This window comes from Vidua macroura, chromosome Z, assembly GCF_024509145.1.
Source record: "Vidua macroura isolate BioBank_ID:100142 chromosome Z, ASM2450914v1, whole genome shotgun sequence".
Taxonomy (NCBI): Eukaryota; Metazoa; Chordata; class Aves; order Passeriformes; family Viduidae; genus Vidua; species Vidua macroura.
The window spans coordinates 65,642,989-65,656,306 of NC_071611.1; the positions used below are offsets into that span (position 1 = coordinate 65,642,989).

Consider the following 13,318-nt stretch of genomic DNA (forward strand, 5'->3'; position numbering starts at 1 on the left):
AGTCATATTTATGTGTGGAGCCATATAAAAACAGAGACACCTATTTTGAAAGACACTTTGCACTCCAGGTCTCAGAGGCATAACTTCATGAAGCACCAAAGAAAATGCCAAAGCAAAGGGATGATGTTGAGGGAAGATCTTCAGACTCTACCGCTATTACTTAGTCCAGACTACTACCATTATTGAAGAGCACATATTTGTCTTTATTAGTTTCACTGCAGTTCAGACAGGAAATGCCAGAGATGCTGGTGTCTTCATGAAAATGTGCTTTGATTAGAACTGGAGTTAAATTGTGTGTGTTTAACATTTATTTATCTTGCACAGAAGGAAAGAAGTTGAGTCCTGACAGAAACCAAGAAGTTTCACAAACTTTTTTTTCTCCTCCTCACAGGTCCTATATTCTATGAAGAAATATATCAATACAGAACTGGCACTTGACAATTAGAAGTCAGCAACATCAGCTGCAGTCTGCAGTTACAGGCATCTGCAGCACTTATCAGTCATGTATTCAGTGGTAACTGAATACTTAAATTTTTCCCGCACATCACTTTATCACAGGTGAAATAAGCCTACTTTTCTGGATGGTTTAATGAAGACACAAAATTTTGTAAATTGTGGCTTCATAACCACATAGTGGTGGTTGTAGCTGTGTCAAAATAATGTTTTCAAAGGATGGCGTGTTGAACACTGTTGGCATCCCAAACCAGGCAGAGAAGAAGAATTAAAAAGGTTACTGACAAAGCTGTTCTCCCCACTCCCACCTTATTGTTTCCATTGAACTACAGAGTATTTTCATCAAGTGCAGAAATTCTAGCTTAGTTTTGTGCACAGAGATGAAATTAAGAGAAATCGGAAAAAAAAGAGAAAGATATGGCTGCCTCCAAAACTCTATAAAACCAAATAAAAATATCCAATGAAACCATGGGTGACAGATCTGCATACATTTTTTGAGGACTTGGCTTTGTGTCTCTGTTTGATTCATTCATGCACATTCCAGAAGTGAAGCTCAACCCAGCACTCCAAAATCAGTCACAATCTGGCTTCAGGAGTGATTATCTCACATTCCTAAAAAGTTCTGTTAGTGTGGGGTAGGAACAGGGCATTTAACCAGTAAAATTGTTTGGGTTTTAGCTGGATTGATCAGGCAACTCTGGACGAGGTAAATGAACCATAGCATTAAAATGCAGCTGTAGAGAGGACTTAAGAACAGACAACTACAGAATTAATATGACTTCAGAGTAACTTTTTAATCCCAATTAAAAGTGCATCATAAATAGCTTTTGTCTAAGCAGATATTCAGAAGTTTTACAACAAAGGTAAGGACTACAGTACCAAAGCTTAGGAAGAAATACTTTATTTTCTCAGCTACTGTTCAGAAAGCCCTGAGGAAACTGATCCCCAAATCCCTAAGAGATCTGCAGCTGAGAAGCTGAGAAGCACTCTGTGCAGACAACTCCCGGTAGTACTTGGTAGAAAACGAGGCACAACATACCTAGGCAGCTTGCTCAGGTCACACCTCCTCAACACCACATGAATTCCATGTATTCTTCCCTTTTGGCAGCTACTACAAAGAGAGACATGATTCTCCCTGGCAAGTATCCCGCTATTGGACAGTAACAGTTTTTGCTAGCATGTAAGGTCAGACACCTGTTGTTCATCAGAAGTCACAAAAACACTGTTTCACTGCTGGAAAAAACGGGAACAGCATGACTAGTAAGGCTTCAAACACAGCAGCCATAAATCCCTCAGTCACTCAGCATACAAAGGTACAAATGAACAAAGCTACTAGCTTTTTTTTTTTTTCTTTTTTTTTCTTCTTCTTCTTTTTTTTTTTTTTTTTTTTTTTTTTTTTTTTTTTTTTTTATACAAAGAACAAGCTCAACAGACTTTAATTCAAATACATTTATAATAAGTAAACATTTCAAAATCAAAATTGGAGGGAGTGGACTGAAACACCCAGACATTCTTGCTTTACTCTCCACCCTCCTAGAGAAGGAATGGTTATTTCTCATAGCAGTTTGATCAGTACAGAAGACTCCCACAAACTAAAAGCTTTTGTCTTAGTTAGGTATTAGCTATGTAGTAAAAGTACATTCAAGAAGTCCTTGTATCAATTTGGTGTTTTTCAAGTACCTGACAGCTGGTCCTTTTACAGATAACAAACAGCTCCTTTTGGTGTGCAGTGTTAAATCAAAATCCATTTCTCCCAGTTCACAGATAAACTGAGAATCCTATTTAGATGAAGTTTACTAGCTGACTCAGGTATTAATGTTAACTTCTCTAAAATGAAAACATTATGAAAGACTTATTTCCTATTTAGCAGTATCACATCTCCTATTCATAGATTTGGGTTGTGCTACTGATCACTCAGACAACATTCACCTAAGAAATTTTAAAAGAATAAAATCTGAATAATTAAAATACACACTATCTGGAAAATATCACAGATGTATAAGAATAGAAAAAAAAGTAAAAGGCTTTAATACATTTCATTGTTTTGTGCAGATATTTTTTACAGACTATGGCCAATCAATGAAGAAATGAAATAGAAATGTTTCAGTCTTTTTAGCTCGATTTTCAAGACACTTGATTTGTACTCTGAGCTTAAGTAGTAGCTAAGTAGTTAATCCACTGATAGACAAACTCAGCAGAAATTTTTTTTTTTTTTTTTAGTTGTACCACTAAATCATTAAAATCATTAATATCATTAGTAGTACAGGAATTCAGTGCTGTACCACTAATAATATTTTTTCCTGGTTACTGTAGAGGTAAATTTGTAATCCAGGTAATTGGACTACAACAGTAGAAAAATCAAACTATCCCCATGTTGTGTTCAGGTAACGTTGCACAGAACAGCTTTAGATTAAATTTACATTTGTTTTTATTCATAGTATTGCAATGATGGGCAAAATTACCTCTAAAAGTAAACATGTATTAAAAAAAAAGAAGATTGCTAACATTTTATGATGACTAAACAAAATAAATGATAAGTAGGTATGAACAAGTAAGATTCAAAACTCTGTAACCAGAGTTTATTTTCTATAGAAGGTTTTGAGTGTCAATTTTTTTTACATTGGAATAAATTGATAGTTTGCTTGATATCTCAAGTTTTAAACTTCTCATCCTTATAAAGTGAATAAATCCCCAAAAGTCCTTACTTAACAGAAATATCTTGAACACTACAATCTACTCAAGAGCAACAGAACACTTACAGCTGTACTATAAAAGCTGGTTCAACAAAGTTGGGAAGGTGAAATTTGATTTGATAAAGTCTCATTGCAGCAGACAAAAATGAAGCTTGCATTTTGTTTGCTGGCAGAAAAAGAATATTCAACTCACTAGAGTGCATATAACAAAACCAAACATGCAATCTATTGCTTTTAAAACTTTTACTGCAAGATAACATTAAGAGAACAGTAATTAGGTATCTATATTTTTTCCCCCAAAGAGAAAATATGTAAACAGGATAATATTTTTTTTTTCTGTATGTATATAATTTCTCAGATCATTTCAGGGGGACAAAGGAGGGGGTGGTGTTTCTCAATAATCAGGACACTTTTAACTGTAATGGGTTTTCATTGGAAAAAAATTAAAAAGCCAACACTGTTCTAATTCAGCATGAGACAAAAATACTGTGTTTCTTGCACTACTTTAACACAGCTGAAGAAAAAAATCCGAATACCCCTATTTTGGCATTCAGGATTACATTTGCTCAGATATTTTAGATTTCACAAAGCTGCTTATCCAGTGTTGCCATGAAATACAGACTGCAGAATCTATGTAGCACAGGCTACTTCCAATGTCAATACTAAGTGGAAAGGAACATGAAGCAGTGCATTACACTACATTTCTGGAACTAGTACAGTAAGAGTGAAAACCTAGAAAAAGTTAACCTACCGTTTACAGAAGGAACTAATTATCTGCAGAAGCTGATTTTTTGGTTGTATATATATCTTTTTTTTTTACACTGTGCGATTTTCTGCATCTGCTAATTTAAAACAGACATTTAAAACTTGTTGCTTTCTTTGCTTTGTTTCCTATGTTCTCCCTTCTACCACCCCCTATATTCCATACACCAAGCATTATGAATATAAGCCCAAATATCCTAGACAATCCAGTGAACAGAGTTAGTGTAATGCACTGGTGTGAGGTGTGACATAGAAAAAAAAAAATTCTCTCAGTCTTCATCGAAGTTCTGCTGTAGAAGAAAGTTGGCAGCCAGGTTTTCGTTCTTCTCGCAAGCGAAATATGCCTGTATCACAAGTCCTTCAGGAAATCCTAATGCCTTTAACTGAAGAAAATAAACATATTTAGGAAGTGCATTTTGCATGTTAAACTTCTTTGTACGTCTAGTGTCTTGAGACGTCACTTAAGCAATTACTGCCTTCTTGAAAATAACACTGCTGCCTAGCTCAATGCAGACTTTAGTGAGTAAAAAATAAGGTGCTGCCTCTGCCTTTAGTAGAGAGGATCCTCACTTGAAAAAGTGACTGGATTAAGTCTAATGAAGCCCCATGAAAACTTGTCACTTCTTTAGTGACATAGTAAGTCTAAAACAGACTTGGGTCACAGTACTGTCATGAAGTAATGGCACATTGCACTGCTGCAGGGGAAAAACCCAAATTCAAACAATGCTCATTTTAAACAATTATCCAAAGCACTTTCAAGAAAAAATTGCCTGGAAGAAAAGCTCCCAGCCTATGATCTTTAGTAGGCTGTCCAGCACATCATATTAAGACATATTTTTAATTGTTTATCTTAAAAAATTAACTACGCACTGCAGCCAAGACAAGTAAACAGAGAGCAATCTGGTTTTCAGAAGTCAAGGAATTAATTAATTAATGTCTGGAACACAGTGACAACACAGCATGAGAACATCAGAAAAGAACTTATTACTGTGCCAAGGGCTTAGCCAGTCATTAGGGGCACTCAGCAAATGAATTCTTGTTTTAGCCAAAGGCAAGTACACTCTACTATTTGGAGATATTCTTAAAATCCTCACAGTACCTGCAAGGCATTTCATGTATGGGACAGACCAAATATGAGAAAAACTGTGTCCTATTATCCCTCACCAGCCATTCTTAGATTTTATTTCTAGCCCACAGACAGCATGAAGGCATCAGCTGCAATACTAAGACACTTAAATTTTGAGGTTTGTCTTTCATGGAAAGAAAAAGAAGCATATGGATCTCTGCAGGGTTCCAGAACCCAGCAGTAGAGGCAATAGAGGTAATAGAGCTCTACTGCATAAAATGACTTTAAAAGGAAATGCAACAGACTAGAAGAATTTCTCAAGAAGTACATAAACAAATAATTTTATTAGACTAATTTTATTAATTGCCAATTTCCTCAAGATCTAAAGAACTAACACCTATATTCAAATAGGTATCTTCTAATGATCCTTATTTGAACTTTGGTTTTGCCAGATGAAAAAACATTGTCTTTGGGGTATCAAACCACTACCACAGTGTGACAAAAGTCCTGCAATTTGTCCTGAGAAAAATCTCAGAACCATTGCCATCTATGCAAAACCATATTTAGTGAGTTACACAGAATTTATGGATGCAATATACCACCACAGAGTATATTTTCATGCTTTCCAGTACTTTTAGAAAACTATAATTAACTAAATGTCATGAACAGATAAATAACTGGGTAAAGTTTTGACTTCAACTAATCTAGTTAACTAGGAGTGTTCTTACTTTCCAAGTACTTTGCAAACACTGCTCAAGCAGCCAGATCTTTGTACCTGGAGACCTGTCATGGCACAATCTAGAACAGTAGTGGCTGAGGCTTCTGCAAGAGGAATTACTTCCTAAATAATTCCTGATGGAAACCCATTCCATCATCAATTATCACAGGATGGTCTCTGATCACTTAAAGTGCTCTGCCTCTTCTCAGTAAGACAGATTTAAGATATTTTAGACTCAACTACTATAAAGCAAGAAGAGATATGATTTGAAACAAGGCTACAACAGCTATGAAATGCCAAGTATGAAAATCCCAAATATGATGCAAGAACTACTGAGCTAAACAAAGTTTAAGTTAGGTAGGTCTTAAGCATGCACTGGAGTCAACACCCAACAGCAACATGAATGTCAAAGAAGAAAGGCTCACCCTTTCTATAGCTTCTTTTTCCTGAGGTGTTACTTGAATGTAGTTCATATGAGCATTCCCAGCATCTCCTATTCCTCCAGTGCTGGCACCATCATCACTGCCACTTAAACCTTGGCGAGACTCAAGAACTGGCTCATTCAACATATAAATAAAATGTTCCTGGTGCTGGCTTATTTGCTGTGATGCACAGAAGAGTAAAAGAAACACATATATTTAAGAAACTGAAGTTTAAGCATGCCAACAGACAAGTAAAAATATTTATTTTCAGAGAATTAAGAAGTCAAAGGGACATGCAAAAAGTGCACAGAGAAAAATTGTTATATCTAACTATAACAAATGCAATTTTTATGCTTCAGTCCTTCCTGCTTCCTCACCCCCTCTGCACCTCTTATGAAGCCTCAAATTTGTGTGTCCAATGTCACAGAAAATACATTCTGTACAGCAGCAACTGCTGAAAAGCCAGCAACAGAATGTTATAACTGTTAGTAATATATTATCCCAGACAACATCAACATATGACTGTCTTGCAAAGCTAAATCAGAATTAGTAAGCATTATTTCCTTGTTTTAAGATCCACCTGCAGTAGTTGGGGGTTTTCCCGTCCAATTTGCTGTAGCAATGCTGGCAACAGAGAAGGATTTTGCTGGATAATTTGTCTCATCTGCTGGAATTGAGGCTGATTTCGTAAAAACTCAAGTGGATGTCCTGAAAAAAAAAAAATCAGTGAAATAACATGTTTTTTAAGAAGTTACTGAGAATCTTAATAAAATACATACCTGCACTGCAATTTTAGATAGAAACAGGACATGAAAGTGGATAATACACCACTCACTGAAGAATAAAAGAATTTGCTTCCTCACTCTAGCTTTAAGCAAAACTTCTTTATTCTAAGATTAAACAATGCATTTCCTTTTCACCCAGTCTTCTCTTAACAACCTTGTCCTTATCTCCAACACTTTCCTCTGGATCTCCTCTCATCTCTGGTTAATCTCAATTAGACACATCTACCCAATCCACTGTCTCATCTCTTGAGCACCATTTCTAGACAGACCTTTCCTACCCCTTCATTAGGCTCCTTTCATGTATTTATCTATTCCCCTTTAAGAGGGAGATAAATAAATAATAAATACCCTTCTCTTCAGCAGGCACCAACCACTGTCAAAGTGCTGCACTGCTGAATGAGGAGTCCTAGGTCATTTATAGGTCTCTCCAGTGCTACACTTCATGTCTTAATTTCAGGTTTCTCCCTTGATATCCCAGCTTCTGTGTGGTAAATATATTAATATAGTCACCGTGGACAGGGCCCAGTCAGTCACAGAGTAGAAAAACAGAGTTTAACTGAGAGAAAACACAATCCACCCCACATCCACGGTCTTGCACTCAAGAATCCAGAATACTGAATTAAAGAAATTGTGCAAGTTCACTGCATTTTTTGAAAACTTTGCACATGATATACAACAAGCCACTTGTCCCAGGAAAGTACCACACCTGGAACTTCCATGTTAACAGCTCTTACCCAATTCCCTCTGAATGACTCACAAGCACCTGGAACTTAAAATTGACTGAAAAATAGATTGATTAAGGGCATACTGTTTATCACATCTTCTCCAACACAGCCTTTCTTACCTCCTAGTGAACTAGTAGTCGTGGGTATAGTTGCTACTGCTGCTGCCACTGCTGAAGACTGAGATGCACCAGTACTTGGTGGTTGAGGGGGGTCAGCCACAGCCTGATTATCTCCAGGTATACCCTAAAGCCACAGTTCACATCATTACCCACAGAATGGTAACAGACATGTTTCAACTGCATTCAGTGTTTGGGTTTCAGAATGAAGGGGAAAAATAAAAAACTTAATGATTTCTCTGTAAATACAAGGCAAGATCCTGTGAGTTATGCATTTATAACTGACAGAGAAGACCGTGAAAAAATTAATTTTATTTTTTGGCAGGAAAAATGTGTGGTTTGTATAAAAAGGCAGTAAAGCGTGCCCTGCATCACTTTAAAACACACTTTGCCCAGTAAAAAAAAAAAAAAAAGTGCTTTGAATCCTGTTTAAAGATATTTGATATGAATGAAAAAGTTAAACTAAATATACTGTTACACTATGTTATACTGTTGTACAAAAGTGATATTACAGCAACAAATTGCAGTTCGAAGTGCTAACTAAGATTAACAATTCCATACAACTGGCAAGGAACTGAGAAGAGATACAAGAACACAGCTCTTGGGATCTTTTTCCTCAATGAAAAGCTGTCATTCACTGTATCTTAAAAGTGAAAAGGTCTGTATGTCACCCAGCTTTAGCAAGTTTAAAAAAAATTAGATAACTTTTGCTTTTTGTTTATTTTTTATGCGCAAGCAACTTTATATACTAACTGACTGCTCAGAGGGCTGAAGTGGACAAAGCTAAAATGCAATATTATAAAAAACTAGAATGCTGGTTCTACAACGATACCTCACTCTACTGCTTTTCTCCTCCATGGAAATCCTTCAAGCTTCCTACCCTAAACCTGCTTTCCTTACTGTCACTGAATTCCTGCACCAAGTCTGTCCTTTTAGTCTACTTTTCTGAAGCCTGGAAACTTACTCATGGGAGAGACATAAAGAATATTACATCAAACCCTGTTGGAACAGCCCAGAGAAGTTTCCCAAATGAGGGTCACCCTTGTGTTGGGGAACCACAAAATGTAAGGAACTGGCTGTGTGAAAATATTACAGAACTACAGGGTAACCAGACAATTAAGAGGTTTGTCAAGACTACCATAAAAATCACTTGTAGGTAATGTAGATTAAAAGTCCTGCTGTAACATGATCTTCACATGGTATGTTCATCATTACACCTGAAGGACAAATATAAAGGACAAATATACAGCACATCTAGAAAGGGAGAACTGGACAGTGCTCCAAGCAATGCTCTTTGCCTTACCTGTTAATTAAGAAGGACATCAATGTATAAATCACCTGATCATCAAGTGCACATTTAAGCCACTCAGGGGAATAAATGCAAGATTTTCCTGTCACACACTTCATTACCTTCACATGGCTCAGTAAGCTTGCTACACATCCCTCCCTCTGCTGAGGGGGAGGAGGATTCCATTCATGGTATAATTCTGATGTAACTCTCCCTTATCAGTGGCTTACAGAGCACTGATTAAATACCTTTTCCATCAAATCAGTCATTTCTGGCAATCCAAGTATAATGTAACAATTTGAGTTAATCTTATGAAATTACTAGTTGATTTCACCTATTCACAAAGCATACGTCATCACTGCAAGCTGTGTCCAGATCAAACAACTTGTGCTTGTTTAAACTTCTCAGTTTGCTCTCGAATGGAAGGACTGTGTAAACTAGTTCAAACAAATTTACTTAGAAATTATTTGTCATCTTGAACATCATCTTAACTCTTGAGCACAAGCTTGAAGTATCACTCTCTAAATAACAGAGACTGTGTACAGTTGTAATCAGACAATGCCCGTGAGGCGTATGGACCTTGCTCACACAGGCACACAACAGAATAAAGCATGGTATTAAACCACACACAAGCCACTCTGAATGCAAACACTGCGTGGAAAGCAAAAAAGGCCACTGTTGCCTTATGGTGGATGAAACAATTGTTTACTCTTTAACAGAGCAGTACAGTGGTTTTTAGCTGACATTGCTCTCTGCAGGGCAATAATCATATCAGGTCCCGCTTCTGTACAGAATAGAGAACAAAATAGTTCCAGCTGGGAGGTACTTATAATGGTCATCTAGTCCCAGTGACTGACCAATTCATGGCTAACCAAAAGTTAAAGCCTGTAAAGGGCATTATCCAAATGCCTCTGAAACACTGACAGGCACAGGACTTTGACCATGTCTCTAGGAATTATGTTCAGTATTTGACTATAGTCACACTAAAGAAATGTTCCCTAAAAATATCCAAACTAATAGGCTGGTTACTGAAGAGATGGCGAAACTCCTTAACTAGGGGTTAGGAAATCCTTGAAAGAGAGATCTGAATGTAAATGCCTCCGAAGATGAGTGTGGGGCATAGAAAAATAAAGATCATCTTTTGCAAATCAGACACAGGATTACACCTATAATCCTCAATGATCGTGCCATGAAAACTGAAGAACTTGCCATCTGAACCATGAACAACAAGTAGAATCTACAGGGCTCACTTGAGGAGCAGCTGTGCTTTAATTACAATTTAAGTCCTTTGCAACACCTTTAGCTTGCTGTACCCAGGTTCTTTAAACCTGGACAGTGTTGTTACACTTATAGATCTCAATGTCTTAATCCTAGTCTGCAGATTATATAAGAGAAAGTGCTGATGATAATTTGGACGCAAGTAATGTAGAGAGAGGGTCAAAGAACAGTATCATCAACAGATCAGATCAACAGTAACTAAAAAGAACCTTTTTGTGATGCAGCGGGAGAGGAAGGAACATCTTCAGACACCAGCAGATCCAGAGCAGTTATAAAGACCATTTAGAGCAAAAGGATTCTTCTAGAAGGACAGCAAAAAGTCTGCCATCTAATATGGTCTCTAAGAACAAGGCTATTCCTCCCTACTCCCTTTTCCAGCAGGAAGAAAAGGAAGAAAAAAGAAAAGGTATTTTCCAGTGAAGGATAACGTGAAATATAAAGGGACATCTTGTATAACAGAAGGATCCATTTTATATACAGGACCTACTGAAGGACTAGAAATTAACTGCTCATAGCAGTCAATGCATTTGGCAGATGTGACATGTGGCTCCATCACTGGAATACTCTATCCCTGTTCTGGAGTTCCTGAACAGAAATAAGCTAGAGAGAAATGAGAGAAATTGAGTACACAAGAATTGCACACTGTGTAGGACTGCCACACACACAGCGGACCAAACACTTAGGGGAGGCACCAAATTCATGGTGTATTTACAGACTAGATGAACAGTAAATCAAATATTTTTACAACATGAAAAACAAATGTTTGAACTTGTGGACTTATGACAGAGAGCTGGGAGCTACTGCATTCACCCTTGTTTGGCCTAATGCTAGTTGGGAGTTAAACCTTTCATATTCTTGTACTCAAAACATTTGTTGTTTTGTACTCAAAACATTTGTTGTCTGAAGATTACAGTCTTGGGAACATTAATGTAACTAAGAAGCATGCCAGACACTTGAAGTTGTAACTGCTGAAGGAAAACTCCATTAATAAAATAGAAGTTTTATAACTGGAGGGTAAAGATGCCAGATTTCTTATCAATCAATCAATCAATCAATCAGAAATTCAATCCACATGTATTTTGCAAGGATTGGGTCAAGATATCTGGTTGCCAGATTTTAATAAAGATCAGATCTGCTAAAAGGAAAAACCTCATCAGGGGAAAAATGGTATGCCAGAGCAAAAATTAAATATCCTGAAAATACTGATTAAGTAACAAAATCAGACAGATTCTACATGGTTACAATTCACCTGTTAGATTAAGGTATATAACAAGAAAAAATCCAAAAAGCCCAGGGTTTTCATTGAAGTGAAACTATTATTCTATTTCCTCTCATGCCAATGAAGTTTGTTTAACCCTTCAAGCTTTATTTATAAAATGAAATTTTTTTCTTTTCTAAAACACTGCTGAAATGAAAACACCAGTTAAATTAAGCACAGTTAAAAAAAAAAAACCCTCAAACCTTTCTGTTTGTGAAGTATATTAAGAACACCCCATTATTAGCAAAAACAGTGAACTGGAATCTAAGGAATGGTGATGACATAGATACAAAAGTACAACTAATCAACTAATGCTGTCACTAAGAGGTAACACAAAACCACTGAGCCAACCATTGGCAGTTAAAGCTATCACTTTAACTGGACATACTTTACAGACATATCCATATCAGTCAACAAAAAATGAAAGCAAAGAAGTGGTGGATGTGGTTAGGGATTCATTCAGTGTTTTCTACAATACACCATGTCTGGCAAAATTTCGATCTCATCTTTCCAGATGGCACATGTCACTCTCAGTGACTGAGTAACATTGAAAATAACACCAAAATCAAAGTGAAAGGTATTAAGTGGAAAACAAAGGTGCAGGTAAGGTAAGTGCTCACCATCAGAAGGTATTCCACAGCTCTGTCAGGATTGTTGAAGCTGGCCCTCAGTGCTGCAATCACCTGCTCCCTCTCGTAGCCCATGGACATGATCTCAGTCACCATGTTCTCATAGGACTGACCGGTCACTAGAAGTCACAGGACCACCATTTTAAGGGAATAAGATGAAAATAATCACACACACACACACACAAAAAAAGTTTCAATGGATAAGTGTAATTTCCACATGAATTTCAGTCATTCATTGAAAAGAATATTTAATATTAAACATGTAGTGGTTCTGTGGCTTTAATTCCAAATCTATTCAGTGGTTTCATTATGAATTTGATTGGAAATAGTGAAGGGTAATGAAGAAAATGTAAACTTCTACTGACAAAAGCAGTACTTGTGATACTTCTGTACTTTTAATTGAAATAATGTTCTCTCTTCAAGTTTTCATTTAAGGTCAAGGGCATCCTCACAGCTAATATTCAATTCCTGATGTAATCAAGAGAAGTCTCCTGCAGCTTACATTTGGAAATGTATTAATTTGAAATCTGCCTGTCAAATTATTAGCCATCGAGGATTCTCCAATAAAGACTTTCTGCTATGCTGTTGTTAGATTACAATTAGTGATTAGATGTTGCTATATATTGCTATGTGCTGGTGATGATGATCAAAATAATTTGATCAACTTAATATGGACCAACTCAAATCATGCAGAAGACTTAAAAGTTGTATCTAGGAAGGTCACTCAATACTTCAGTGGTGGTTCAGGAAACCAAGTTATCTCATTTAATTTTTAATTTTTATCTCACTCAATTTAACATTTGATTAGACATCCATCACATCAAATCCCCCACCTCTTACAGCAAAAGTAGACAAAAACTGTCCCACACCTGCAGCAATGAAGACAAAAGGTACACACTATATATGGAACTATTTAAGGGTGACTGTTCACTATACTAATGTCACTGTAAGGACGATTACTATCTCTTTTCACAATCCATTTAATTTTCCTGCCTCAAATGCAGACAGTAAGTATTACAATTACAAAAAAAGGTAACTATTCTATTATACATTGTAATTGGGCAAATCTTCAAGGCTATCTTCCTTGGGAGGAAAAAGCCACAAAAAAAACCCAGGCATTAAAAT

The 13,318-nt window shown here is 36.6% G+C and overlaps 1 protein-coding gene across 1 annotated transcript in view; it reads right to left on the reverse strand.

The window, feature by feature from the left end:
- Positions 1 to 1,228: 1,228 nt before the first annotated feature.
- The window catches only part of RAD23B (RAD23 homolog B, nucleotide excision repair protein), a 35,997-nt gene continuing 23,907 nt past the window's right edge, over positions 1,229 to 13,318 (reverse strand). Inside the window, exons 6-10 of the mRNA XM_054002835.1 lie at positions 12,185 to 12,312; positions 7,744 to 7,867; positions 6,695 to 6,822; positions 6,118 to 6,294; positions 1,229 to 4,291 (exon numbers count right to left, since the gene is read on the reverse strand). Coding sequence (XP_053858810.1) covers positions 4,178 to 4,291; positions 6,118 to 6,294; positions 6,695 to 6,822; positions 7,744 to 7,867; positions 12,185 to 12,312 — 671 coding nt within the window. The 3' untranslated portion in view covers positions 1,229 to 4,177. The remainder of the gene's footprint in view (positions 4,292 to 6,117; positions 6,295 to 6,694; positions 6,823 to 7,743; positions 7,868 to 12,184; positions 12,313 to 13,318) is intronic.